General features: G+C 49.2%; 1 protein-coding gene across 1 annotated transcript in view; it reads left to right on the top strand.

Moving 5' to 3' along the window:
* Positions 1 to 26,927, top strand: part of LMF1 (lipase maturation factor 1) — a 210,964-nt gene that overhangs the window by 169,764 nt on the left and 14,273 nt on the right. The window contains exons 7-9 of the mRNA XM_059826580.1: positions 11,468 to 11,651; positions 14,957 to 15,110; positions 18,297 to 18,480. Coding sequence (XP_059682563.1) covers positions 11,468 to 11,651; positions 14,957 to 15,110; positions 18,297 to 18,480 — 522 coding nt within the window. The remainder of the gene's footprint in view (positions 1 to 11,467; positions 11,652 to 14,956; positions 15,111 to 18,296; positions 18,481 to 26,927) is intronic.

Below are 26,927 nucleotides of genomic sequence, written 5' to 3'. Positions count from 1 at the left end.
CGGTAGCTCTGCCTCTTCCTGCTCCGCCTCCTCCTGACAGCGACAGCGGTTTTGGTGGTGACCTGCCAAGTCTTCTGCTAATGGTTAGTGTTTTGAGTCGGTGCCTCGTGGGTATTACCTGCCTGCAGGGCTGGTTTGGGTTAGCAGCTAGAACTGTTTCGGAGTTATCCCTGTACGAGCTCAAAAGCTGAGGGTCTGGTGAGAGAGTCTCCCTCGCTCATTTGCCACCCTCTTTTCATGTGCTGGCGTGTTCTCCATGGAGAAACTCTCTGTCCCAAACTTAGAGGGCTTGGTCTTACCGGGACTTGCCTTCCTCCCCTTAAACAGCATCCTCATCTAGGAGGTCTGCCACTGAAGTCAACCTTTTGGAGCAAATTGGAGTAAAATCAGGAGGAAATTATCTGAAATTGGTCCTCTAATGTAGGATACTGCTGAAAAGCTCATTGAGATTTGCTGGTCCATGAAAATGCTCTTCGGTCTTCATTAAAAAAATAAGTAAGGTGTTGAAAGGTTTTTGCCGTTAAGTGTCTTCATGACAGCTTCCCCCTTTCGGAAGTGTCCATCAGGGATGGAAAGATGTTGATAATTCAGAGCAGAGTAGCAAAAAAATCCTTCCTTCTGTAAAATTATTCTTTCATTTTATATTGGTCCAACACTTACATAAACAGTCCTTCAGCAGTTATTTAGCCTGTAGTGTATTAATGGGGAACACTGTAGCCTCTAGCAACAGAACCAAGGGATCAAGCAACACCAAGAGGTATTTTACATAACAAAGCTTCAGAGCAGAATAAATGTGTCAAAGTCAGTAATTTGGAGACATATCTCGGCTCGGCAGGAGCAGGACAGGAGGAGCCCGGTTGTGTTTCAGACCCAAAGCAAGCAACTGATCCTAAATTCACACATGATACTTTGGTAATCGAGTTAAATGTATAAAATTTCCTAGAATAGGAATACTTAGTACAACATCTTGGGCTACATGATAAATGAAGGAAACTAAGTTTAACCCTTTTGGCACTGGACTTGTCTCTCATCCCGGTATCCCAACCCCAGTCCTGGGTGTTTCGGAAGGGGCAGCCTGCACTGAGCCGCAGTCCGTCCGTGCTTCTGCCCGCTCATCGCTGGAGGTCAGGTGGAGTGCTGAAGCCTGAGATTTGGTTTGTTATATATATATATATGTATATATATATTAAAAACCCTGTAATCACTCCACTTTCACTTTCTTGCTTCTCTTTAAAATTTTTTCCATTGAAAATCTGAAAGTTGAGCTTTCCGTAGAAGTGCTCCGCAGTCAAATCCCATAATCTGTGGGAACTATAGTAGGTGGTTCATATAGCTACAAATTAAAAACGAGTATGGAGTGAGACATTTATATTGCTACACGTTTAGATCAAGAACAAATGTCAGGTACGTAACAGGAGTGGAAAGGGTTTGGTTCCCTATTGCTTCAGCACAGTTCTCTTTGTAACTTTAGAGCAGGTACTTAGAGCAGGGATTGCAAACGCCTTACCGTGCAATTTGTAGTATGTCAAAATCTGACCCAGTTCAGGGACAAATTTTAGTTAAGATGGCTGCACGCTTGCATCTGTGCATCTATAGTTATTTTATTCCTTAATTATTGTTTTATTTCTCAATAATTGTTTTATTCCTCAATATTTCCATTCTACATTTATAAGTTCAGGGGAGTCTCTACCTATACAAGTATTTAGAAATATTTTAAATACTGACCTCTGCTTCTTAGCGATAAATCTGCACCTTTTTTAAGACAGTTCTTCAAGCCCCCAGCCATAGTTACTCAGGCAAACAAAAATCTGTATCTAGCATGTGAATTATAAAATGCTTTGAATTCTGGCTGGTTCCTCTGGCTCTAAATGAATCATTTCATCTCTTCTGCCGTGTCCGAGTGACCCCCCGCGAACTAGAGGTGCCCAGCGCATGTGTGCAGCTGTGCAAGGGGCATCTCAAGGTTTATTATTTTCTTATTTCTGTATTAAATGTGGTAATAATATGTGGGTTCTCTCCTATCATCTTGTGGGAAGGAAATACTCAGCCTTTGCCTAGGAAATCATGTCTTGGATACCAAATCTGGGCTATTTCCTGACTCCACGATATTCCCGTGGGCTGGGTAGGTGCTTCCACCCCTTTTGGAAACTCAGGGCTGAGGTCTCTGAGGAGCAGCCAGGTGTCCTGGGATCAGGCGTCCCCACAGCAGGTAAGGGATGGAGAAAGGGAGGTGGCTTTCTCTCGTGGGCTGCGTTTTGTAACGGGAATTCAGTTGAGATCACCCAATTGACTGCGTGTCCAAAAGTAAACCCAAGTCAAGCCACGTTCTTCTTTCTCATCTTACCAGCACAACTGACTTTGCTCCTTTTTCTCCTGGTACTTCCAGGAGCTTTCTGAATTTCTGTGGGATTCACAAAACCATTTTATCTGCTGACTAAAACAGAGCAAGTGGACAGAGGTAATTATTTTCCTACATATTTTTCTGCACTAAATAGTGCTGCAAAGCAGAGATTAAATCCTTGTTCAAATACTGAGTCAAGATGTTAACAAGAGATTAAATTAATAATAGGGGAAAATTAAATGTTCTTGCTGTTGTCATTTAATGGGAATTTTTTGCCCATGCCTACAATAACTTTTGGGAAGAACTACATATATAAGTATTTTTCAAACTGAAACCAGATGGGGGAATGATAGCCTGTTTTTCTTTGTGGGAGGCTATGTTTTCATGGTACGCAAGTAACTGGAGGCACATTCAAATCAAATTTGGCTTTTGAGGCTTGTCCTGCCTATCTCTTACAGGAAGGACCAACTTTTCATGTTATGAGTTTCAGCTTGTCCTATGAGTGGGAGATTCTTTGGCGGTGAGGCTGCAGGTTTCAGAAGAGCGGAGTTAACCGCTTAACCAAAACCAAAGCAATGTATGCCCGTTCGGAGAAGGCTGGTATTTTCTTTTTAAAGATCTGTCCCAAGCGCAGACGGCACAGCGACTGTGGGCGATGAGGTGTCCCCAACGCAGCCGGTAGCGCTTGTGCTTTCAATGCCATTGGCACCAGCGTGCCACCATCTGCCTTTCACCCAGCCCGGCTGCTGGGTGCGCGGAGGAAAACCAGAAAGAGAGCAAGCTGGCAGAGGAGCAAGGAGTGGTGCTGAGGGACTGGGCAAACCCACTGAGGTGGGTGATGGCAAATGATGTCACCTGTACCACCAGGATTTGTCCCCCTCTTCTCCAAGGCATGGCCTGGTTGGGTCATTTCCAAACTCCCACTTCTCTCTGGTTCCCACGGGGAGTCGAGCAGCCTGTAGTGCCTTTACTCAACCATGGGAGGTAAGTCTGGTGCAGGCATTTCTCTCATCTGGGACCCTTGCCGTTAGCCCTGCGTGGCTGTGGAGTAGCACTGTTGTCGTGTGCGGGATGGAAGAGGATGGGCACGAGATGGTCCTGCCGGTGCCGAATGCCACCGCTTTCCCTGGCAGCTCCAGAGAGCACGGCACGCGCGTTCTCGGGGGCTGACATGGGCTCCTCATCACATCTGCTCCTTCATAAGGATCCATAAAATCCAGCTTGAAAGACCAATTTCCTCTTTCCGTGGTGACATGCCAAGTCCATTGAGGAGCGTTCTTAAGTTCTGGAGGTCCAGCAGCAGGTCCGTCAGGAGGAGGGGGTCTTTGCTGTCCTGATCAGCTGAGCTGATCGCGTGTGGCTCTGGGGATCTGCAATGAGAAGATCCATGTGGGACTCAGGTACTGCAGTTTTGACAGCACACAGACGGGTTGGGCACTTTTTTCTCCAGCTTTCACTGGCACGGGGTGAGTGAGCATTTGTTTATTTTGTGTGCAAGGAAGGAGGTTTACTTTTGTTTTTTCTATATCCTGTTTTTTTTTAATTGATAAATTTGGTCTGTGTTTTATCTTGAAATGATTAGTGCCTCTTTTGTAACATTCATCACTAAAAAGTCACATCTCACGTGGCTGTTGGTATAATTAATACCAGTAACCAAGCAGGATGACCTCAACCACAGGCAGGGGGGAGCTGGAGAGTACTTAGCTAAGTTAGATCTTTTCAAATCATCTGAGCCTAAGGAAATCTATCCTAGGGCTGTTAAAGAGCTGGTTGTTGAAATCCTGTCAGCATTAGTGATTATCTTTGAGAATTCATAGAACTTAGGTGAAGTAATGAAAGAACAGAGAAGAGCTAATAAAGTACCTGTCCTCTAAAGAGAGAAAAAAGGAAGAGCCAGCACATTACAGAGCCATTACTGGAAAAATACTGGGGAAAAATGGTGAAACCGGCCATTTTTAAATACCTGCAAAAAACAAGGGGGATAACTACAGCCGTCATGGTTTTGCCAAGAGCAGACCATGTGAAAGCAGTCGTCCTTCCTTCATGGACAAACAAGGCGCATGAATAGAGGGTCAACAATATATGCTTTTACTGAGGCTTTTGAAACTGTTTCGCGTAAAATCTCATAAACAACCCAAGAGAATGGGGTCTGTAAGAAGAAATACTGTCCGCTGGACAAAACGGGTTGGAAAGTCTATTCAACGGTTATCAATGGCTCACTGTCAGAACGAAGGATTTATCAAGGGGGCTTCCCCGGGGTCTATCTAGGGATAGTCAGGGTTGTCATTAATGATGTCTATTATTAGTAGACCAAGCTCAGGTAGAGGGTGTTGGCACACGTGGTGAGTATTCAGAATAATCTTGGCAATACGATCGACTCAGCAGGGCTGCACTGCTGCAGAAAGGGCAAACGTCCTGCTGGAATATATAAATTCTTTGTGCTCCGAGTATATAAATCCTTCTTGCTCTTTGCCGCTGGTAAGGCTGGAGCTAAAAGCTGTGGCTCAGTTTTGGGCATTCCCTTCAGGAAAGATACTTCCCAGCTGGAGAAAATGCAGAGAACGGTGAGAATAAGCAGAGATCTAGAGACTGGATTCACGAGGCAGGGTTGGACCAACTGGGGTCATTTAATCCAGACGAGAACATTACTGGCAGGGAAGAGGCAGTGGAGAAGAGGAGAGGTTTCACCTATATGAAAGGCTATTGTAGATGGAAGATAACAACCTGTCTTTGATGGCAGTGAGCAGAGAAGGGGTCGTGGGATTAAGTATTGTCAAGGAAGAGTCAGGCTAGGTATTAGGAATAATTTAAAGACAGTGAAGCAGTGGAGCAGGTAGCCCGGGAAGGCCAGGGACCCGGCTCCATCACTCAACAGGGCTTCTAGGAAGAGTTTAGACAAACACACTACGGTGCAGGTAGAGACGACTCTACCTTGCGGCAGCAGGAAAGACTGGATGGCTTCTTGAGGTCTCTTCCAACCCTCTGCTCCTATGTTTTTCTCTTTAAATAAATTATAGTTCTTCCAGGCACCCCAATTTTGGTTCTTCTGTGCCAATGGCTTAATATCAGAAAGCTCCCGTGCTGCGTGGTGACGGTGTCCCCGTGCTCGGATGGAGCCTGGAAGCTCCAGCCAGCCCTCGACCGTGTTTAAGAGTTTACAGCCCGTTGTTGTTCCTTCTGGACAAATATACAGTCTGCTACACAGAATATGAGCTTCTCCTACCTACTGTATGTGTATAACAATCTGTGATTTAAAAAAATAAAAACCAGCCAAACAAAGAAGTCTAACCTGTAAAAAAGTTATGGGTGTAGGTGCCCATTTTCTGACGGAGGGGTTTGGTAACAGTGCAGGGGACAGAAATGTAAGGAATAATTGTTTTTGGGCCTAGAACCAGGAAAACTACTTTTCCAAATTAATCCAGTGAGAGCCATGAATCCACAGTATTTCATATCACACTTCATAAAACTCCAGTCATAATCCATAAAACTGACATTATTAGATTAAAAACCTCAGTTCCTCCTATAAGGAGCTCGCTCATTAGACATGCTGTAGTTTTATAACCTTAAAGTTCCTACCCAATTACCATGATTAATACTGTGCTTTAATAAAAAAATTTTTTAAATCACCACAGGGGTTGATACCATCTGTTTGTTATAATTGTGCATTTAAATATTGTCCGGCGAGAGAAAGACACTCAGTAAACACAAATCAAGACCAAGGTAAGGGAGGGCACAGCCCATCCACCGCAGCAGAGGTCCGGAGGGTGGAGATACGGAGATACGGTTGCGTTGCGGTCGCGGTAGGAGCACAGAAGGGCCAAGCCTGGCACGGGGCGAAGGCTGAAATTACTGTGAGATGTGCCCAACAAGCTCTCCTTCTTCCTGCGGCTGATGGGGAAGGAGCAGCGATGCTCTCCATGCTCTCCCAGACCACCAGCACCAGCTCCTGGAGGGGTTTGATGTCCTTGCCCCCCAGACGTGGGTGCGGAGGAGGTCCAGCACCCACACCCCTGCTTTGCGCGTGGGTGAAATAAGCCCTTGGGTATTTCGGTGGCTTACCCCAAATCAGCAGCACCAGCGTCAGGCGTGCACCCCTTTCAGTTCCCAGGGCAGGAGGTGAGTACGCAGCGATCGGAGAGCTCTGCCCTGAGAAATTCATGTTAAATTAAACTTCCCGCCAGGAACCAGCGCGGCTCCGCTTTGCCAGGGCAGGGAGAGCGGGACACGGAGGCTTAGGAGGTTTCACGCAGAAAAGGAAGGATTTAGGTAAATGTGCGCTGCCTGCCAAGGCAAATACTAGTTTGAGTCGCAAAGGATCCACTAACCCCGGGGGATGCTGCGCTCGCAGGATCGGCGCTGCAGAAGACACCGCTTGCTCAGCTGACAAAGCCTCACCCTTAATACTGGCCGACACGTCGATCAAATACCGTAGACCTCGTGCCAAAACGGCCACGAAACCATCTGCTAGGACAGCCGCCCCTCGGCACGGTTGAAAAATTACCTGTTCTCCTGTTAATTGACTTTGAAGCAGGAGGTCCTTTGAGGTTTATTTATGCAAAGCTGAGGGGTTCACGGTGCTCAGCCCCCCTCGGGCAGGGTATAATACCAACCCCTGTTTGGATCTGCTGCCGGCGCCCGGGCAGCAGTCGCAGCGGCCAGCGCAAGCATCGAGACTTGGTCGGAATAACTGAAGTTAAAAATGTGTCAGGTTCATGATTCCACCCACAGACCAGAAAACGCCAAACTTGTATTATTTTTGAATCCCCTGATTTTTAAGGGCTGGTGGAAATAAGATATCTTGCTTCTGACTTCCAAGCAATAAAGAGAGGTGAATCACTGCTAAAAAAAAGCTCCCACGGACCACCCAGTCACTCCGTACAAAGCTGTAAAATGAGCCTCGGCAGAAGTGGCAAAGCGCAGAACTATTTTCTTAATATTACTGCAATTGCGCGAGGCAAATCGCATCAGAACAGGATCAGAGTTTCCTAACGAAGTAGCTGAGTGAGAAGTGTGTTAATGAATACAGGCTGATTAATGGTGATTGAACTAAATCACATTCAGATCAAAGGGGGAGCACCAAACCTCGAGTGTAACATGTTATGTTCAAGGACCTAACACGTGTATGTAATTCAGATTTAAATACTTTTTTCCCCCTCATAATTCTGGATAATTATCCAACTCAGGATAAACAAGTAATTGCTTTTTTAACTAAATAATAGTTAGGACTTTTGTTACTTACCGTAATTGGTCGGATCTCCCAGTTTTTTAAGATTATGTGACTCTGTTGCTGAAGGGTCCTGCTGGCGTTCTGAAAACTGTAACTTGCAAATCACAGTATTTAAAAAAATGGTGCCAATCATATAAAATATGAAATGACATGTTTTTAACATTTATTTGTTGTCGGTTTTAATGAGAAAACGTACATCTTTTTAACAGAACGCTGGCTGAAAGTCCTCAGACCGAAATTGTGCATGTGTTATTGATGTTTGCATCGTGGAATGCTATTTTGGGAGACCACCTCTTATTTTCGAGCGGGAGAGCAAGCGCCAGAGTAAGCCTGTTTCAGGGAAGGAGAGGGCACGCTGGATGAGGGCACTCGGGGATAAACCGTAGGGAAACTCCGGGGAGCAGCGTTTGGGCATGCAGATATTTCGGGGTGGGGGGACTTGTAATTAAGACACTGGATTTGTAATCGGGAGATTTGGGTCCTATTTCAGGTTCTGCTGCAAGACTCCTTCTGTGATCCTGAGTGAGTTTCTTTAAGGTGATATCCCTGGAGAGGGTTGCTGAAATAAGAATTAGGTGCCAAAATTCTTCTGCTCTCTGCCTGTAACACAGCTGTAATACATCCTAATTTTGATCTGGCTTTCTCCGGTATGTTTAGATTTAGGTTTTTTTCAGGACAGGAACTGTCCTCTTACCATCTGTTTTGGCAAGTCCAAGCTAAACGGGTCCACGTTGCAATTGGAGCCTCCTCACGTTACGTGAGTATAACAAAATCCTAATAACAAACCCCCAGGTGATGCCCAAAAGCCGTGGAAAACAAATTAAGTGTGCTGCATGTGAAGTAGGGTGGGGGGGTCCTTTCTTTGGCCCCAGCCATACGGTCGGCACTGCCATGGAGACCTTGCTCTCGAACAAGCCCCAGCAGAGGTTGGAGACCTCTGAGTGAGGTCAAGAGACACCTCTCTAAAAGCCAAGGGCAGCATGAAGGAATATGTAAAAACTATATTGCAGCATTCCTGGACATCCCAGGATTTAGCCAAAGACCTGCTCTGTTACGTGGTCTGTCTTGTGCTGCAGTAAGGTTTACCATGATAGTGGCTACGTGACACGTTACACAATGGGGTTGATGTCTGCCACTACCTTCATCGTCCTGGCCGGAGGAGGAGAACCTGCAAGGTTCACTAAGATTTCCTCTTTGCTTGGGATGGAGCTTTTTTGTTGTTCATTGTGGAGTTTTTGTGTATGTTGGCGAAGGCAGACCCAAAGGAATGCTTTGCTGTGGGAGTGGGAAGTTTGTGATGGTCTCCAGCTCCGAAGGAGTCTTCTTGTGCTTGACTTGAGTCGGCTCTCGAAGGCAGCTGGGTTTCCTCTAGAGACCCGCTGTCTTCGGGTGCAACGAGGGCTGGAGGAGACGGAGAACTTTAGCTGTGCCTCTTGAGTCTCTGGTTGGCCCTGCAGCTTCTGCGTCTCCTCCGGCTTTCTGAAAGCTTTGTCGCTTGTTCAGTGAAAGGAGGAGACTGGTGGGGGGCCAGTGAGGGGGCTGAGGTTAATTTGGCAGGAGCGTGGTCCACACTCCAGCTCCTCCGCCTGCGGTGGGATGCTGGGGGTGTCATGGGTTCGCGTGTTTGGTCCTGCACTGTCTTGAAAGCCATCCTTGGCCATATGCGCTAAAAATTGTGAGTAAACAGTTCACGGGAGGATAAAATTCAACTGTGTAAATGGAGGAGTGTTCTTAAAATAATAGTGGTGCCAATCAAGGTTACAGCTTTCAACCCAGCCAGAAGGTGGGGGAAGTTCAGCTGGTCTGAAGGCTGAAAAATAGATTACTTTGTTACATCATGGCATTATTTTTCGTCATGTAATACATTAAGTCAGCTTTATAACCTTCATCTTTTATGGATAAGGTGGTGAGACTACTTTCTTTTCTTCGCTTTTTTCCTCCTCTTTCATCTTATTGTGCCTGAGGAACAGCTAGTTAATTGGGGCTATACCCTACGTAACGTGACTAATGGGACAAGTATCCAAATCAGCCTCAAAACTCAGATAGTCCCAAACAGGCATCAGCTGCTTTTCTCTTCTTGTCTTTGTGTGCATGGATTCCCGTATATTGTTTTACGCCAAGACGCTAAATCGCTCCTCACAGATCCTTTGCGACCGCTGCGATGGCTGGCCAGCCCCAGGGAAACCCAGAGGTGTCTTCACGGCCACCGCCCTGGGGTTGGCTTCGTCTGACACGGCGTTTTGCTGGCGCTGGAGCAAGTTCACAACGTCCGTTCTGCATCTGGTGCAAGTCCTGGTGTCAGCAAGGTTGTGCTGGCAGCAGTCCCATCTCGGATGAAACGTGGAGCAATTAAATGCTTCGGCTGCTTTCAGTTAAAAACCACATTGTGTATGAAAGCAAAGCAATGGATTTTTGAGTCCGTCAGTTCTCGGCACCGTTAGTGGTGTCACTGCAGCCCAGCCTCCTGCCTTCCAAAGGTTAATGAGCAGATGGGAAGAAATTAGGCTGTGCAACACGCGGGATGATGTACCGTGGGTTAGGAGCAAAGACGTCAGTGTGATGCTGCGAACTACGTATTTGGAAATGGCTTATGTGTAGGGGGACTTGTGTGCACGGGCTGGCAAGCACTAACGTGACACCCCGGCAGTGAAGATAAATGCGGCCTTAAAACACAGCAGGAGGGGGAGGTCTGGTTGAGCATGAGAAATGGTAGCATCGATGTACAATTTCCTGGTGAGACCCGTCGGATATCCTCTGTACGCTCCTTGGCGGCACCCAGGAAGATTGATTGAACCTTGCTGGGGTTGAGGGCATGGCTGCTGGGATGAGCAGGCAGGGAAGTCCTCTGGGAGAGGAGACCAGAGCGGTTTGGCTTGAAAGTATAAAGGAGGAGAAGGGATGTAACTGCACAAATGAAACAAGTGGGGTGTCTGTGAACAGGTAAAATACTGGCTTAGAAAAAACCGAGTAAGTATAGACTGGGCTTGAATAAATTTAGGCTAGAAAAATAGAAATGAAAAACAGCGCTTCTGAGGAAGCAGAAATTGCTCTGTGCTTTCGGGTTTATATGAAAAGCTCTGGCGGGGGCTTGGTACGTACCTTGAGCAGGGTTGTACCTGCACCTTCCCCATGGCTGATGTATGAACATGGCGAGGAAGTGACGTCTTACAGCTGCAAAATGAAGCCGTGTGCCATGAAGATGTGATTCATGACCAAGGCTAGGCGGGCAGTGCCCAAACACAACTGCCTGACGCTCATTAGGACATGCTGGAGAACTGCAAGAAAGTTCCTCATGTTTTTCAAGTCATCGTAAAAGCAAGACAAAAAACAACATGTGCCTACAAAAAGCTCTTCCCAATTAGTACAGGTATTTATGGACACTCCTCCGAAGGCTTGGAGATTTTTCCACTTCCTCTGCTTTACATATGCAAGACATTCTCCTAAATGGCCAATAAAAGCTAAAATTAAAAAAAAGCGCCTCTTAAAAACATACATGCTTCTATATTTAATGCTGCTCTTTAATTAGAAGGTCCAATATTGCCTCCTGAAGGGTTTCAGGAATGTGGCTGTCACGGATACATTGGCATAAGCAGGAAGCGGACCATTCCCCTGGGGCCAAACGCCGTCACCGGGAGCTCTATGGAAATCCAGTCACGCTATACCCTGCCTGATCTTTCTCCTGCTGAAAACAAGGGCAGAGCTCGCATTGCAAGCCGGTGGGGTACATTTGGGCTGTAGCCTGGGCAGGGAGGGAGAGGTTTGCCATCACCGTTGCAATCATGGAAAATCAGCAAAGTGTGTGCTAGGGTGCTAAAACCCATCCGGCATCTCCTTCACCATGCTTTTCTGTTGTCATTTAAGCAGATGCAACACCCTCTGCTGCCTTCTTTCCTGTTTAGGTGCTTCTGATCCTAAGCGGAAACCTGAGTTTCCTCAACTGGCTCACCATCGTGCCCAGCATCGCCTGCTTCGACGACGTCAGCCTGGGGTTCCTCTTCAGCTCCAAGCGAGGAGGGGTGAAAGAGCGGGTGGCACAGATGCAGCTCAAAGAGGTGGCCGAGGAGCCGCTTCCCCTGCGATACGGTGAGCTATTCCCAGAGCGGGGAAAAAGTTGCACAGAGGTGTGGTTGATGTGCTCACCTCCAAAGCTGTCGTCTCCTTCTGGAGCAAACATGGGTGGGCAGGGAGATCATAGGATCACTAAGGTTGGAAAAGACCTGTAAGATCATCAAGCCCAACCATCACTCCAACCCCACCATGCCCACTAACCCATGTCCCGCAGTGCCACGTCCACACGTTCCTTGAACACCTCCAGTGATGATGACTCCACCACCTCCCTGGGCAGCCTCTGCCAGTGCTTCACCACTCTCTCTGCAAAGACATTTTTCCTAATATCCAGCCTGAACCTCCCCTGGCGCATGACTCTGCCCTTGCGTGGTCTTCTCTGGGGGTTGGAGGGTGCCTGGACCTGGTGCCACGGGTGAAGCTGTGAAGCCGGTGGCTGGTTCATAAGGGTCTGCGGGGGCATTGCCATGGCGGGATTGCTGCTAGAGAGCTGCTAGATGCAGCGCCGGCATCCGCAGCGAGCCCAGGCGACTGCAGCTCTGACACCTCTGCGCCCGAGTCAGTCCTCCTCGCTCTCACCCCAGTGATGTCAGACGCCACCCCAAAATAAGCAATGTGGAACTGCACGATTTATCGTGTGATTTATTTTTCTTTACCTTTTTTATTTAGTCTATTTAAAGTCAAGGATGAAATACCCAGTGCGGTTTGGGATGAGGATTTCGTGTTAGAATTTGGGTGCAGAAGCAGCTCTCGCATTTGCTCTCCTCTCTCCCCCGTGGCACGGTGGCCCTGTGACCCATCTGCCCTCCTGCCCTTCGCACCCATGGGTGCTAGAGCTGCGCGAGCACCCTGCTTCCCTGGTTAAGTAACTGGACATGAGGTTGGTCTTCCAGAAAGAACCAAATTGATGGTTGATCCATTGTGGGTCCAACAACTCTTTCGCTAACTGGGAAAGAGACCTGGCTGCTGGCAAAGCGGCCGTTCCCCCTTCAGTGTCCTGCTTGGAGAAGGCGAGAGGAGCAGGTGCTCATGGCTGCTGCCACGGCAGGGAGGGAGTTCCCCAAAGCAGGGAGGAGGTGAGCTCCTGTTCATACCATGAATATGGAAAAGCAAATAGAACGGGTTTTGTAGCTGAATGAAAGGGATTGATGCAGCTGATGTTTCCTTCTGAAGGGAGTTGTCAAGCAGCCCTGTTCCAGAAGATCGTTGGCACAAGCAACGTTGGGGCTGCCTGACAGATGTAGAGTCATGTTTGTAGAATTTTTATAAACCACATATAAGCAACAAATTGCCTATAATATCAACAACAATCACAGATGCTCATTTTTAAATATACTAAACATCTGTTTATGTCAACAAGATACAGCATCTGTCCCTAGTACTTTCTCATCTACCAAGAAACACAGCTTATTGACCAGAAGCAATAGTTCCAGCAAGGCTAATGCAGTTTCATTAAACTTTCTGTGTCTCCCATCTTACGTATTTTGCTGGAGGAACTCTTTAACAGCTTTTCCCCTCCAGTAGCTTTGCTTTAGAGGCTGTGAGAGCCTAGAGCTTTCCTACCAACTGCATTTTTGCATCCAGTCCCAAACACCACTCAAGTTGCACCTTCCTTTCTGAAGGAGAAGCCAAAGGGCACCTCTTTGCTATGGCACTCGGTGAGTCACCGTGAGAGGGAGGTAGATGCTTTTTTTAAGGAACTTGCTCCTTTTCTGTGATGTTCTCCAGAACACCTTACTAAGCCAGGGTGCCCAAGCAAGGAGATCCATCCATACTTACCACCGGTCTGGCGTGTAGATGTGTCTCTGTTCTGTAATCTTAAAAAGGTGTAATCCGTAAGTAAAGGGTAGGGTATCTGTAATATTCTGGGTGAATTTGGATTTCTGCATACTTTTGCTGCTTAGAAAGCAGAGCCTATTGAGCTGGTGCTGATGGGCTGTGTGGCAAGAGGCTTAGAGGAGCCCTCAGCCCTGGGTCACCAGAGCAGGAGACGGGAGGGTACCCAGCCGTGCTTTGCTCGTGACCTGATTTACAGGCTCTGGCCACTTCCTTGAAGTGTGTGTGTGTAATTCCTACTGAGACCTCAAATTGCTAGTGCTCAGCTCCTGCCTGCTTGATCCAGAACCCCTTGGCTCGTGTCCCATGCTCCTTCCCCAAGTCTTGCTCCATCCTTGCCATGTTGGGGTTGGGTTTTTTCCCTGTATTGAACCCTTTTTTTCTGTGACTGAGTGGCTGTGACCCCAAGGGCATGATGACTGTCACCACCTGCTGAAGGATGAGCAGTCCGTGCATGGCCATAAAGTGTGACCTGAGGAGCTGCTGATGCTGCCCATGTGGTCAAGGGCTTCTGTGTCTATACCTGCTCTTTAATTACAGGCTAGAAAGTTTAGCCCATCTAAAAGGCAAAAAAATGCCCGACGGACTCGTACTGCTCTGGCAGCAGCACGGGGGGCGAGGGGAGGCATCTCGGCAAGATCCTTCCCAAATCAAATGATTCTCCAGAAATGTTCTCAGACTAAACAATTATTAATAGCTTCTGAGAGAGGTTCAAATAAACATCCCTCTCCTGCAGAGATATGGGGAAAGCTACATGCAATTGCTTTGAATCTGATCCTTTGGCTGTTAATGTTAAACAAATTTAAAACGGCCATAAGGGTAGGAACCCCTCAGAGGTCACGTCTGCTTATTTGTCTGATTGCAGTGGGTGTCTCCTTAGACTGAAACCCAGCACAGCCCTGCACTGCTCCTGCAAGCCCAATCCCAAAGCGCTGGTGAAGCCACACACGTCTCATACATAAATGATAAGCAGTAGAGATTTTGCGAAAGGAAAATGAGGTTTGAGTGGGGCTAGTGAGCGAGAGGGAGGAAAATACAAGAAATAAGTCTGGGGGGCGACGAGAGCCTGGGGCAGCGGGGAGGAGGCAGCCACGGGCAGGGACGGAGCCACGGGGAGCTGGAGGCACTCCACGCACGGCTTACAAACCGGGAGGGCAATTTCAAGCAAGGTGCAAGTGCCAGCTGTGTTTTTTCCCCTGTATTAAAGCAATGATTAATCTTACATTTTAGACATTTTTCTTTTTAGCCCTTTCTCAGACTATTTAGAGAAAGGCAGATCTCTGGAGCGATAGCGTATGGCCCTTGGCAAGGTCAGGTTGATTACGGCGGAGCGTTTGTCAGCCCCAGCCCGAGAGCCGAGAGCAGCTGTGAGCACCCGGGCAGGGTCCCGGCCGCCGCGGGGGGGTCGGGCAGGGGAGCGGGGGGAGCCCAGCCCATCGCCGGCGGTGAAAACACCTTCTTCTGGTCTGCTTTTGTGTCCCAAACAGGCTGCTACGTCCGCAAAGTGGTGAACATCTCCTTTGGCCTCCTGATTGCTTATCTCAGCATCCCAGTTGTCCTAAACCTGCTCAACTCCAGACAAGTCATGAACACCTCGTTCAACCCTCTCAGAATAGTGAACACCTACGGAGCATTCGGGAGGTACATGTATTTTAATGGCACATCGTGCAGCTCTGCTCCTCTCTCCAGTATAGTCCGATAGCCAGTCTGTGTGCCTTAAACCTAAGAAATCCTAGAAATCCTTCCAGTAGCCAGTAGACTTGGAATATCTGTTTATGAGGCAGAAGGAGAAAAGGAGCAGGTTTTCTTTCCTGCTGAATTATAATTTATGGAATATCTGTTTATGAGGGAGAAGGAGAAAAGGAGCAGGTTTCTTTCCCACTGAATTATGATTTGTTTTCTTTGAGCCACTTTTAGTTAGCTCATTATATTGATGTAGCAAATGTAATAGCAGGATTAAAATATCCATGAGAGAGTTCATCCAGTGGATAGTCTTCAGCATCACCAGCCCACTATATTTATGGTGAACTTCTCTTCCCCTGCGCGCATTTGCTCTCCCTCTGTAAATATTCACATAAGCTATTGGGTAGCAGATTTTAGGCCAACAAAAGGAAGTGCTTTTTCCAACGAGTGACTTGGGGAATTCATCGCTACAGGAAACTGCAGAGACAAAAGTGTAAATGGCCTCAAAAAAGAACAAGACGTTGAGAGGACAGGCCCAGCGGCAGTCTGGCTGCTGCCTTCAGCTCAGGAAATCCCGCTTTCGGCTGCAAGGTGGGACTGGACAAGGGAAGCATCTCCAGCTGCGTTTGCAACCGGGCTGGTTTTTAAGCCTCTGAGTCTGGGTTTTCTGGGGACAGGTCACCAGGCTTAGGCGAGCCACCGTTGGGCTCGCCATAACCGTTCTTGTGTGCTGTCCCTCCCCGCCTCTTCCAGCTGAGAAAATGTTGAAAAACAGGGCTTCATCCGAACAGCTTGCCCCAGGGGCAACAACAGGACCCATCAACAGGACCAGCAACAGGGCCAGTCTTCTCTGCATGGACCTCTGGCTTTGCCACCACCTCGCCGTGGTGGCCATGGAGTGTTCCCCAGAGGCCTGAGCCGAGGGGCGGGATGGGCAGCTCGTGGGTTCGTGGGCTCTGGACAAGGTCCCAAGGAGAAGCCAACAGTAGTTAAATAGGTTTTATAAAAGGCGAAGCAGGTTGGCTGTTGAGAGGGCTGGCCGAGCGGGTGGTGAAGGGGAGGAGCAGGTCTCACTGTGAGCACTGGAGATGCAGAGGATGCCTGGAGCGCATCAAATTAATACGATGTTTTCCCCCATTTTTCAAACAGCAGCAATTTCTGTGGAAGGAAAAAAGAAAAAAACATGATTAAAAATCTCAGCGCTAGTTGTGGAAAATGCTGAAGTTTCTCTTTTTTTGAGAGAGAGGGAGAAATAACCCCTGAACCTCTTTGAAGGCTGGAGTGGTGAAGCTACGGGAGATTGTTTTCTTTGGGTTGTTGTTCTTTTTCTTCTTCAGTCTATGGTTTCTGTTTCAACAGTTACCAGAACCTAAAGAGCATGTGATGAAATGCTGCTGTAATATGTTTGTAATTCCAGCCTATGTAAACCAATAAAAAGAGGATTGCAGCTTATAATGAATATACGATTATGTGAAACTTGACATATTTTGAATCACACAGTAGGAACATACTTTTATTAGTAATTTGGTGTCCCTGATTTACAGTGTGTTTCTAACCATTGGGCAGCTGGCCACGGCTCATAACTCAGCCCAGCGTATAATATGGAACTTGGCTGGAGAATCCAGGAATCTATTAAATGTAGGTAACAATTATAAGCGGAGACGCACAGCATTCCTTGGGTTGTAAGCATCTGTCACTGGAAGCCATCAGGGGAGAAGGTGGAGGCTGTGTGTTTCCAAACTTTCGGTTTCTCAGGTTGGAGGAGGAGGGACCAAAGCAGTAGGAAATTAAAAGGGTGTTGGGAGCTGGACAACTTTGATAGGCAGAGTTACGCAGTTATGCGTTCGTTATGGAAAACAGCTCTCCAGCGTAGGCGAGTGTCACTGACAGGTCATTGATGATGGTGTTTTCACATGGGCTGGCCGTGGCCCAGAGAGTTTGCCATCCCCACTGTTCTGCCACCTCGCTGTGCAGAGAGAGTCCGGCCAAGCAGCAAAGGGAATACGCATGACCTGCCATAAGGCTGGGGTGCTTTTTAACCAAGTTTCTATACATCAGCTAGGTATGGTGGGCTTCTTTCTTTTCATTTTCTGCTTTTCTTGGCCTGGTTTGCGTTGGCTCACACGTTACCTCCTCCTCCTCCTCTTGCTGAGTAATAGCTCCGTGAAACCTGCCTTCCAGCTGGGATGGTGACATGTTGGGCACGTAGAGGCAGTTGTTAATGGTGCCCCAAGAGGCAGCTCCTGGGGGGTGCTCCGTATGGGGCCAGCCACCTCCTCAAGGCTCATGCAACTGCAGCCAGTTAACCTGGGCTCGTTGCGAGCGTGTCCTGCCCTTTGCCTGGCCAAGGTTCGAGCTGGAGCTCAGCACCCCACAGCCAGCGGCACTGCGGGGCGAGCCAGGCTCGCGAAGGGGACGCTGGGGTGGTCCCAGCTGGAAGCTGCTCTCGTGATCCCGCAGCTAGAGGCGTCTGGGCCAGACCATCAAAACGCAGAGGCAGAATTTCTGTGCGCAATCGCCCATGAAACCTCCCCTGCAGATATCATTGGCCGTGCCATTAGGGCAGCCCCACATGCTGGTTACAAGCCTGTATTTTTGCACATGGCACCTGCTAAAAACCTGGAGATGGAGCTATGTTTTGTGTCCTTCTTTCATCTCCGTTTTCTCATATCATCAGGAGCTTGTAATCAGAGAGCTCTTGTGTCATGGCAGCCATCGGAGTAACAGAAACAAAGGTTTTCTTCGGAAACATGGGACAAAGAGAGAAGTTGGTGCAGGTTGAAGATGCTCATGTGGGTGGTGGGAGACACTCGTTATATTCTCTCAATGTCTTGGACAATTGTTAGGCTCTGATCTAGAAAGACAGACCCATCAATTTCAGTAGGAATCATCTTTCTGGGCCAGTCCCTCCTTGGACTGGCACAACCGCAGTGTGATAGAGGGGAGCGTGGGAGGTCATGGAAGTTGAAGTTTTCCATGTACTTTGCTGCTGGAGAGGAAAAAGTCTGCCGGATAGACAGGTTCTCTGTAGCTTGACCGATCAGGATCCAACTGTACCATGAGGCCATTGACTCGTGTTGCCATGTTGACTCTCATGAACTTTTACATGACTTGAGACAAAAAATACCATGTTGTGTCCTGCAGCATTACCAAGGAGAGAACAGAAGTCATCCTTCAGGGGACGTCCAGCCTGGATCCCAATGACCCCGCTGCTGTCTGGGAGGAGTATGACTTCAAATGCAAGCCTGGGGACTTGAAGAGGAGGCCATGCTTTATCACCCCCTACCACTACCGCCTGGACTGGCTTATGTGGTTCGCTGCCTTCCAGGTAGGTGCCTTTGGGTGTTCTGAGACTTGGGTGTCCCTTGTCCAGGAAAACCAATTTATATGAATTTACTATGTGTTGGGGTGGGTGGGGGAATATTTGAAGCCACGGCTAAGTTAATTATGTTTAAAAAAAAAACAGGTTGTATTCCTAAAGGATGTCTGCTACTAGCGTAATGAAACTCCTGGAAATTTTATGTGAGGCTTTTTAATTGCTTCTCAGCAATAACGAGAGTTAAAGACATTGAGAAAGCCCCTGGAGTGCACCTGCCTCGCGACGCGGTGGCACGGCGGGGCAGAAGCTGCGTTGCAGCGTGCCCGGGACTCGCCAGGGCTGGCAGCATCCCCAGCTGCCCGCTCCGCCAGCCGGCTTGAACCCACATCCCCCCTGGGGACACCTCTGGGGACACTGGCAGTTGCTTCCACTGCCCGCCTGCCTACCTGTGGACGTAGGGTCCCTCAAAATGTTTTCTCCACGTGGTATCAGCAAACAGGTGGCAGCCATAAATTAAAAAAGAGAAGAGGGGAGGAAACCTGTAAAATTAATTCTTGTGTATATTTAGCCTATTCTGCAAAATCTTATTCACCTGAGCGTGAGAACTTGGACCCGGTTTTACAAAACTGGGGCTTACAGCAGTGGCGTAAGGCAAAACCCATCTCAGATTATCACGGGCTTTTCTCTTTGTTCCTGTATCCTCTCCCGGCGTATCCTCTTCCCTCACTCCTCTCCCCCTGCCCCAAAGTTCTCTGTTTGCTTTCTTTGTGGTATTTTCATTTAGGCGCCTTTTGGATTCCTCAGCGATGACATAACCATCGCTCTTTGGCTATGGTTTTATATTTACCCCGCTAGTTTTTGTGTGCTGGAATTTCATTTAATCTGCATTAGGTATGCTTATCCCTCAGCAAGATGACAGCAAAGTTTAAAACTCAAGCCAGCAACGGTGCCCAGCATTACGTAAAGGTGCAGGAGGTTGAATGGGAGCTGGTTTAAATCTGACTGCATTTTGGGAGGGCTCCGGCAGCGGAGGAGAAATCCGGTTCACCCAACCAAAGGTTGTATCTGTGGAGGAGAAAAGTGTTTCTGAGATGAGAGAAAGGCTGTTGGTTTCCAGGGCAGGAATACCCAAAGGCTTTAAAACGCAAAATGATCTCGGGTTTGAAACCAAAGGAGGACAGGGCATAAATACTGAGGCATCGCGGGCTGTGCTGGCGCTGAGAGACGCCGTTACACCCCAGCGCCGTCTCTGCGCAGAACCAGGCCGGGTGCTGAGTGACCGGGATGTACGGGACAGCCTGGGGAGGAGGAGGAAAAGGAAATAACACGGCCTCTTTGCATCTTTATTATTAGCGTTTAATTCACTGGAAGGCTCCCCCGGGTGTTTCTGTTAGCCTGGGTGCGGGGGGCTGCTGGAGTGCCTGCCTGCCAAGGCGTCTGTCCACGCCAGCTCATTAGCAGCAATTAGCGTTGTGGGTCTCGTGCGCCGGTGGGTGCGTGCCGGCTGGGTGCGTGCCGGAGGTGTGCGTCAGCCCTGGAGCGCGTCCGTCACCTCCCCGCGATGGCGGCACTGGGTGCAGATGGGTCTCTCGCCCCTTCCCGGCCGTCCCAGCGTGCGCATCCCGCGCGTCCCGCAACGCTCCCTCCTCCCCTCCTGACGCGGGGGACTTCCCCGTGGCCCCCCCGGTGCACACAGGTCTCCGTGAAGCAATTTCAGATCCTGTTTAGAAGAAATATCAACAAAAAGTGCAGAAAGGAGAAGAAAAAAGCCTTCTGAAAAGCAGGGATGACTCTTATTGGACACAATAGGAAGGCAAGTAGCCTAGGCACAGCAGCAAGCATTTTCAAATCTGGATGTTCAGGCATGTAAATACCTGCTTAAGCATGGAAGTAAATCCCATTTGGAGCAGCCAGATGTTTGTTTGAAAACTGTGAGCTGTACATTTGGTGCCGGCTGTCATCCCTGGGGAAGCTGGCTGTCCTGCCATCGTCCCCGCGCTGCCGCAGCCAGGAGAAGTCGCCGTTGTTCGGGTGTTGTTTAGACGAGTCACGCAGAGCTGCAGAAAGGATGAGAAACCAGAAGTTGAAACCCCAGAAGAAGTTTGTGAAGCCAGGCAAGTTTTGCAAACCCTCTACAGTAGTTTATGGAGTCCGTAAAACCAAGTTACTTCAGCCTCTGGATTAGATTTAATTTGTTTTTTAAAGTTCTGGATTTTTTCTACGCCGCTGCTCACCGCCTGCCCCATCGCTTCCCGAGCAGGCGGCCGCAGGGCTGCTTTTGCAGTTCGTTGGCAGTGGCCGGGTAAGGAGCTGACATATCCAGCTCTGACAGGCTGCAGAAAAGCCCGGGTCTTGGAGGGAAGATATTTACCATCCCTTTGTGCCGCTCATGACAGGTTCCTCTTTGCACCTCATCACCACTTGACATACGACGCCTTCCTCCGCTCCGGGGTTTCCTGCGAAACTTTCCACCTTGGCTATAGCCGCAGGATTCGCTTTGAAGAGCCGGAGCATGGGAGAGCCAGGCCCTTGGCACGGCTGGCACGGGCCGGCGCGGATGGGCAGCCACCGGCACGGCCCCGGCGTGGGAACAGGAGGAGCCGCGGCGCTGCTCCACCTCCGAATTGCAATTTATTAGTTGACTGCCTCTTAATTACCGTTCCAGTAGCACCATAATTATATGTAATGTAACATGGCATTATTTTCCAGGAAACAGTTTTCATGATGTTAATTTTATTATCTAAATATAATATGCCTTTTCACTTGTTTTCTAAACCCCCTCTTTGTTTTGTATGTCTCGACATCCCGAGGGTGCTGTAGCTCTGAATTGAAGCCCTTCATTTAGTTCTGGCAGGGACGTAACCCATCCAGAAACATGTCTGCGTTGCTTCTTCCCGTCTGCAGAAGGGGAAAAACTCCCACGAACCAGCAGCGGCGTGTGGGAATCTGTGCGACCCTTTTCAGTCGTTTCTCAGCAGCCGCTGCGGACGGGACCCCCTTTGCTCCACCGCCCAGCTGATAACCTGCGTGCAAAGTGGGCTGGGGGGATCTCACCAAAAATAATGCGTCTATCGGTTGGGAGCTGATGTTCAGGGGCTTGTTGCTGAGGTCGGTCGCTCCGGATCACCTACCTCCATCGAAGCAATTTAAACCAAGGTCTGAGCCAACTTAATGCCCGTGCGCATTTTTGAGAGGAGCTACTGCTAATTGAAAAGAACGGCACGATGTGCTCTTTGCGTTTGCAGATGCCACCAAGCTGTGGGCACAACGGAGGACAAGGTCTAAAATCCCAGTGTTCTTAATGGTTTTGCTCCGAGCGGACGGGAGAGGCGTGCGCGGTGCTGCACGCAGGCGGGTTGCCCCGGGACGGGACGGAGCGGAGCATCATGCTCCGGGGAAGCCTGAGTGTGCGTCTCAAGATGAGCAGGCGTATGAAAAGTCGTTGTGAAAAGGCAACCGCAACACCATGATAGGTGAGCCATCGTTCGGCGGGCATGGTGTCACCCTCCCACCACGCTCAGCCGAGCACCCAGTTCGGGAAGGATGCAGCTGACTGGCGAGGGTGCAGAAGAGGGACCCGCAGGAAGAGCAGAGGTGCGGAAACCTTCTCCCATGGCAGCAGAGCGAACAAATCTGCGTGGGCATCCCGGTGTCAAAACAGGTTTGGAATAGGTGAAAACCTACTGCAAAGGGGAAAGCAGCAATCTGTTTTCCGTGTCCCTGTGGAGAAGGGAGGAAATAATGGATGAAATGGCAGAATATGATTTAATCTCAGGAAAATTCAGGTTAAGCATGAGGAAGAACTTTCACCCCTTGACACTTTATTGTGTTAGTGCAAAGACATCCCGTTTTTACAGAAGCTGGAGACAAATTGTTAAAGCTTTGTCTGTCCTCCAGCTTCTGACGGCAAGGCTCCTGTAGTTATTCGCCTTCTCCTTTATGGTGGGCATTTGTAGAAGGAGCCTGGCCCTCACAACCCAGAACTCAGCTATGCGGTGCCGCTGGTACAAAAAACATTACAATTTTTGGCAGGCTGGGGGTGGATTCAGCATCGTTAATAAACAGCAACCAGAAAACAAAATACTGCTCATAGTTTCAGGGCTTCAAGTTGGTCACTTTTCCTGGTAGCGGGATGTCTTGGGCTTTACAAAAGCCAGTTGTTTATTGTACCAAAGATTTGTTCTTCACCAGTGGGCAGCAGTGGAAAGCTTTCGGTGCTCTGAATAAAGGAAAATCAAAGGGAAGGCTTTTCCCCTCCTTCCTATGGCATGAAGGTTATTATTTACTGTCTCTGGGGACTGCATTTGGCCAAGGCGAAGGCACGCGCTTGGTGCTTACCAAATAATAACTACTCGCAAAATAACAAAGCTAATGCCATCTTCATACTGTTTTTTAAAGCCCACTCTCTTGTTGCGTCGTACCCTGAAGCCGCTCCAAATGTCTCTGCGTGTCAGGACGGGCGCAGGAACCGCTCAGGCTGGTGGCCCGTGTTGCTGTGTCCCCCGGGGCTCTGCGGGCCGGCGGCAAACCCGCCGCGGAGCAGCACCTGCGATGCTCCAAGAAGCATCGTGTGTTTTCCAGATAGGATGTGTAAGTTTATAAATAAACTTCAGCTGCTTTCCTAAGAGAAGAGAGAAACTTCAGCAACGGGATTGATGCTCTGAGGATCTCTCCTGGGTGGGAACAGGGAGTCGTGAGGGAGACTTCACGTTATCGCACAGAAACTGGAAGAGCTGAGAAAAAATAACCCCTATTTATAGAGAAGGCAGATTAATATTTTTGTAAAATACTTTATTCAAGCCTCTCCTATCTCGGTCTTCCAGCCAGAAGGTGCTTACAGGAAAAAGGCACGCAGGGCAGCAGAATGGAGGAGGAGGTGTGTGTAACGTAATAAAACCTAAACCTCATGTGCAGCATACTAAGCACAGCCTTTTACATTTCCTTTCTTCCCCCTTCTAAAAATACAGGCCTCAATTCACTTCCATTTTCCATTGCAGCATTCATACATTTTGGTCCATGTTCAGCATGTAAGAATTTTATTTTCTTCTTTTAACTGTGATTACGTGTCTCCCTGTGAATATAAATAATTTCAAAGCCCCAAGCTGCATTTAGGCAAACTGCAGGCTGGATGACGGGCAGACTCACCTCTAGTAGTGATAGTGTGATGGAAGTGCCCGGAAACCCAAATAAGACTGATGATAGCCTATCGTGCCGCGGACTGTATAAATACAGAGCAAGACCTTGTCTATGCAGGGAATGATTATTGTCTACGGTGGCTATTGTATCTCCCTGTCTAGACTCTATTCTGGAACAAAGTGACTTTTCTTTCCAAATACAGAGGTGATACGGGAGCTCTGCCAGGTGCGCGATTTCCCCATATAGGCAAGATCTAAGAGCCGGTTCCCAAAGTCTTGCTCCGCCTTTTATTCCTCGGCCCGGACCTGCCGCGTTCGGTGCTGCACCCACCTCCTCCGGGGACCCGCAGCTTTCCCAAGCATTTTCTAGTAGGACGGGCTAAGGGATGGCTTTTAGTGAGGCTTGAGAAGCTGCCTCCACTGAAACACTATACGTCGAGCCAGACCGGCGGAGAAACAGCTTGCCTCTTTGGGAAACTAGTAGAAAGAAGGGGATGTGGTTATTGGAGATAATGAGAAGTGATGCGACCTGACGTAGCCTTTGACCTTCCTTGGTTAAGTCACTTGGGTAGCGGGATGGTAGCAAACATTGGCGAGCTGGAATATTATAAAAAAGCAAAGGATTGCATTAGTTACGCCCTCTTTTCTGTGGGACGTGGATTATTTCTCCAGCTGATAGCTCAAGTTCCCTAAACAGGAACAGTTGAAGGCGCTGAGCTACAGAAGTGGAAACAGCAGTGGAAACAGCAATGTGAATATTGGGTGAAAACATGCAGGACGGTGGAGTTACCGCTTTACATCCCCAAAGAGGGTAGGCTGTGACGCGAAAAACGCCCCTTACGACATAGCGCGGGAAATGTAAACCTCCCCTACCCCTCTGTCATCCGCCCTCGCACACCAACGCCGATGTGAAACCGTGCAGGGCTCCCAACCATGTGAAATAATAATGCTGGGCTCCCGTGCCAAGTTTCCAGCTGTTTCCACATGTGCATCTCATACTTACCTCCTCCCGCGTGCCTGTGCCAGGACCGAGATTCAATAAAATGTCACGCTAATCCGCAGTCCTTTTTCATTAAATGACCAATTAAAGCTAGAGGAAAAGGATTCTTATTATTATTATTTCAGTTGGGAACATGTTCCCTGTAGCGCCGGGTGGTTTTTATATGTATTTTTTGCGATGATTATATTCTCTTCTACTTTGTTATCTCTGCAGAGTTTCGTCGCTACTGCATCTGGTTTGCCCCCAGTTCCTTGCTGGTGCCTGACTTAGCGGTGATTTGGTTTTAAATTCTGTAAAGGTCCTAAATACTTCTGTATACAAGTTAATGTATTCAAGGTGAGAATGCCATGTCTTGAGGTCCTGAGTGCTGGTACCGGCTGTAAGGACAGTTAAAGGTGATCCGGCTTGCTGGAGAGCTGCGCCTGCTGCATTTCCCTGGGTCTGCACGGACTGTCCGTGAACACGGAAAGGCTTTGGCTTTGTGGCGACGGTAGCGTTGCTTTGGGAACCTTAACTCTGCTGAGCTGCTTTTCTCAGGCATTTTAGTTGGATTGATGATGGGGTTTTTTCTGTTTAGGTTCCTTAGTTGCTTTGTATGCTAAAACAGAAAGAAAGCTCTCAAAAGATAAAGGAGAGAGTCATGTCCACATCCGTGGTGGGCTGCATCTCCCCAGGGATGCTCTGTTCAGGGTCGGACAGTGAGTTGTGCAGCTCTTGGCACGTTTCGGCATGCTCCGACCGGCAACTTGTAGCAGCCAGCTGTGTGGGTCGCTGGTCCCCCAGTAATCCCAGTATGGGTGCGGCACGGGCCCTGCGTGGCACAAAGGGAGCTGCAACCCCAGGTTTTGGAGGACAGGAGGCGGGTGTGGGAGTCTCGGTCTGTGCCCGTGTCTTGATGGAGGTGCAGGGAGACAGAGCATCTGGGGACCGGCATCGCTGGTGCAGGGTCAGTCCCCAGCTGCCTGTCTTTGTGCTCGGTGAAGATCCAAAACCTAAAGGTGAACCCAATACGGGCATGCCTGCCCACCGTAAAGCAATGTCTGCATCTGCCCTGGCTTTTTGATTAATCCACTGGATGGTTCAAGCTCTGACTGTCCTGTTTTGCACGCTCAGAGCTGGCAAAAGCGGAGCTCAACGCCAGGCGAATCCCTCCCATCCTGACCATCGCAGCTCCATTGTGTTCGGGTCTGGGTCTCACTGGATCCACGGACAGAGGAACTGTCACCTTCCCACCCTGTGGTGTGATGCTTCCCAGGACGCAGCCCAGATCTCCTGGACTTTTTTTTTTTCCCTCCCTTTGCCGCCATATCACTTTACAGAGTAATGAGTTAAACAGCGCGGTCGTTAGTGCAGCTCAGCTCCTGCGTGCTCCGAGCATCGGCAGTGCACGATGTCTAAGCCTTCATGCTGGGGGGAGTGTCGGGGGCTGCACCGGGTGGAAATTTCTCACCGCAGACTTTGCTGGGGCCAGACATGTTGTAAATTTTACAAGAAAAACACTTTACAAACCAGAAGTCCAACTCTCGTGCGCATGGAGCTGCTAATTAACAATTTGGAGACCACGTGAGTCAGGGAGCCGATTCCACCATTACAGAGCCACATGGTTTTGAATCGGGCTTTGAAGATTTGGGATCCTCCATAAAGCTCTAGCTCCGGGACTCTGGTGATTTCTGTTTCTGTTCTTCTCCAGCTTCTCCCCAACTCGCACACAGGAACCCTCACACTTCCCAGGCCCTACTAGAAAGAGCGCTTAAAATCATACAGAGCCCTTTAGGAATGGATCTCCGAGGAGACATAGGATGCTGAAGCACTGACTCGCGACATCTGATCATCTGCAATTGCTGTTGCACCTCTCAGGAGTTTCTCACTCACAACCAAGGATTCCCCGGGCTGCAGGTCCCAGCGTGGCACCCACCCTCCCAAAGCCCGGCCTGAGCCGAGCATCTCGGGCATCGCCGAGCCGTCGAGGGGCACGGAGTCGCTCGGCGCGGCTGGGAGTCTTGGCGTGAGTCGTCCCGTGAAACGTGACGCGGTCGGGCCCTTGGCGGGGATGCTGCCGGCTTTTCCTGCGACCCTGCCAGCCCTGGCGGGGTTACTGCGAGCCTTGCAAGGTTTGTGTTTAACGTCTCGCGTGATGCCGAGCTCCCGGCTCCAGGGCTCACCGCGGCTCCCTCCCAGACCGCTGCATCAGGGCCACGGTGGCCTCGGTCCCGCGGGGGCTGAGGTTGCCCTGTCCCACCTTGCGAGCCGCCACCACCTCCTCTGCGCAGGGAAGGGGACCGGGAGATGGGAGACAGGGGATGGCGAGAGGGGGGTGCGCC

The sequence above is a fragment of the Gavia stellata genome, chromosome 18, assembly GCF_030936135.1.
Source record: "Gavia stellata isolate bGavSte3 chromosome 18, bGavSte3.hap2, whole genome shotgun sequence".
In the NCBI taxonomy this organism is placed as follows: domain Eukaryota; kingdom Metazoa; phylum Chordata; class Aves; order Gaviiformes; family Gaviidae; genus Gavia; species Gavia stellata.
The sequence above is the reverse complement of the archived record's forward strand: the minus strand, read 5'-3'. Positions and strand labels throughout refer to the sequence as shown.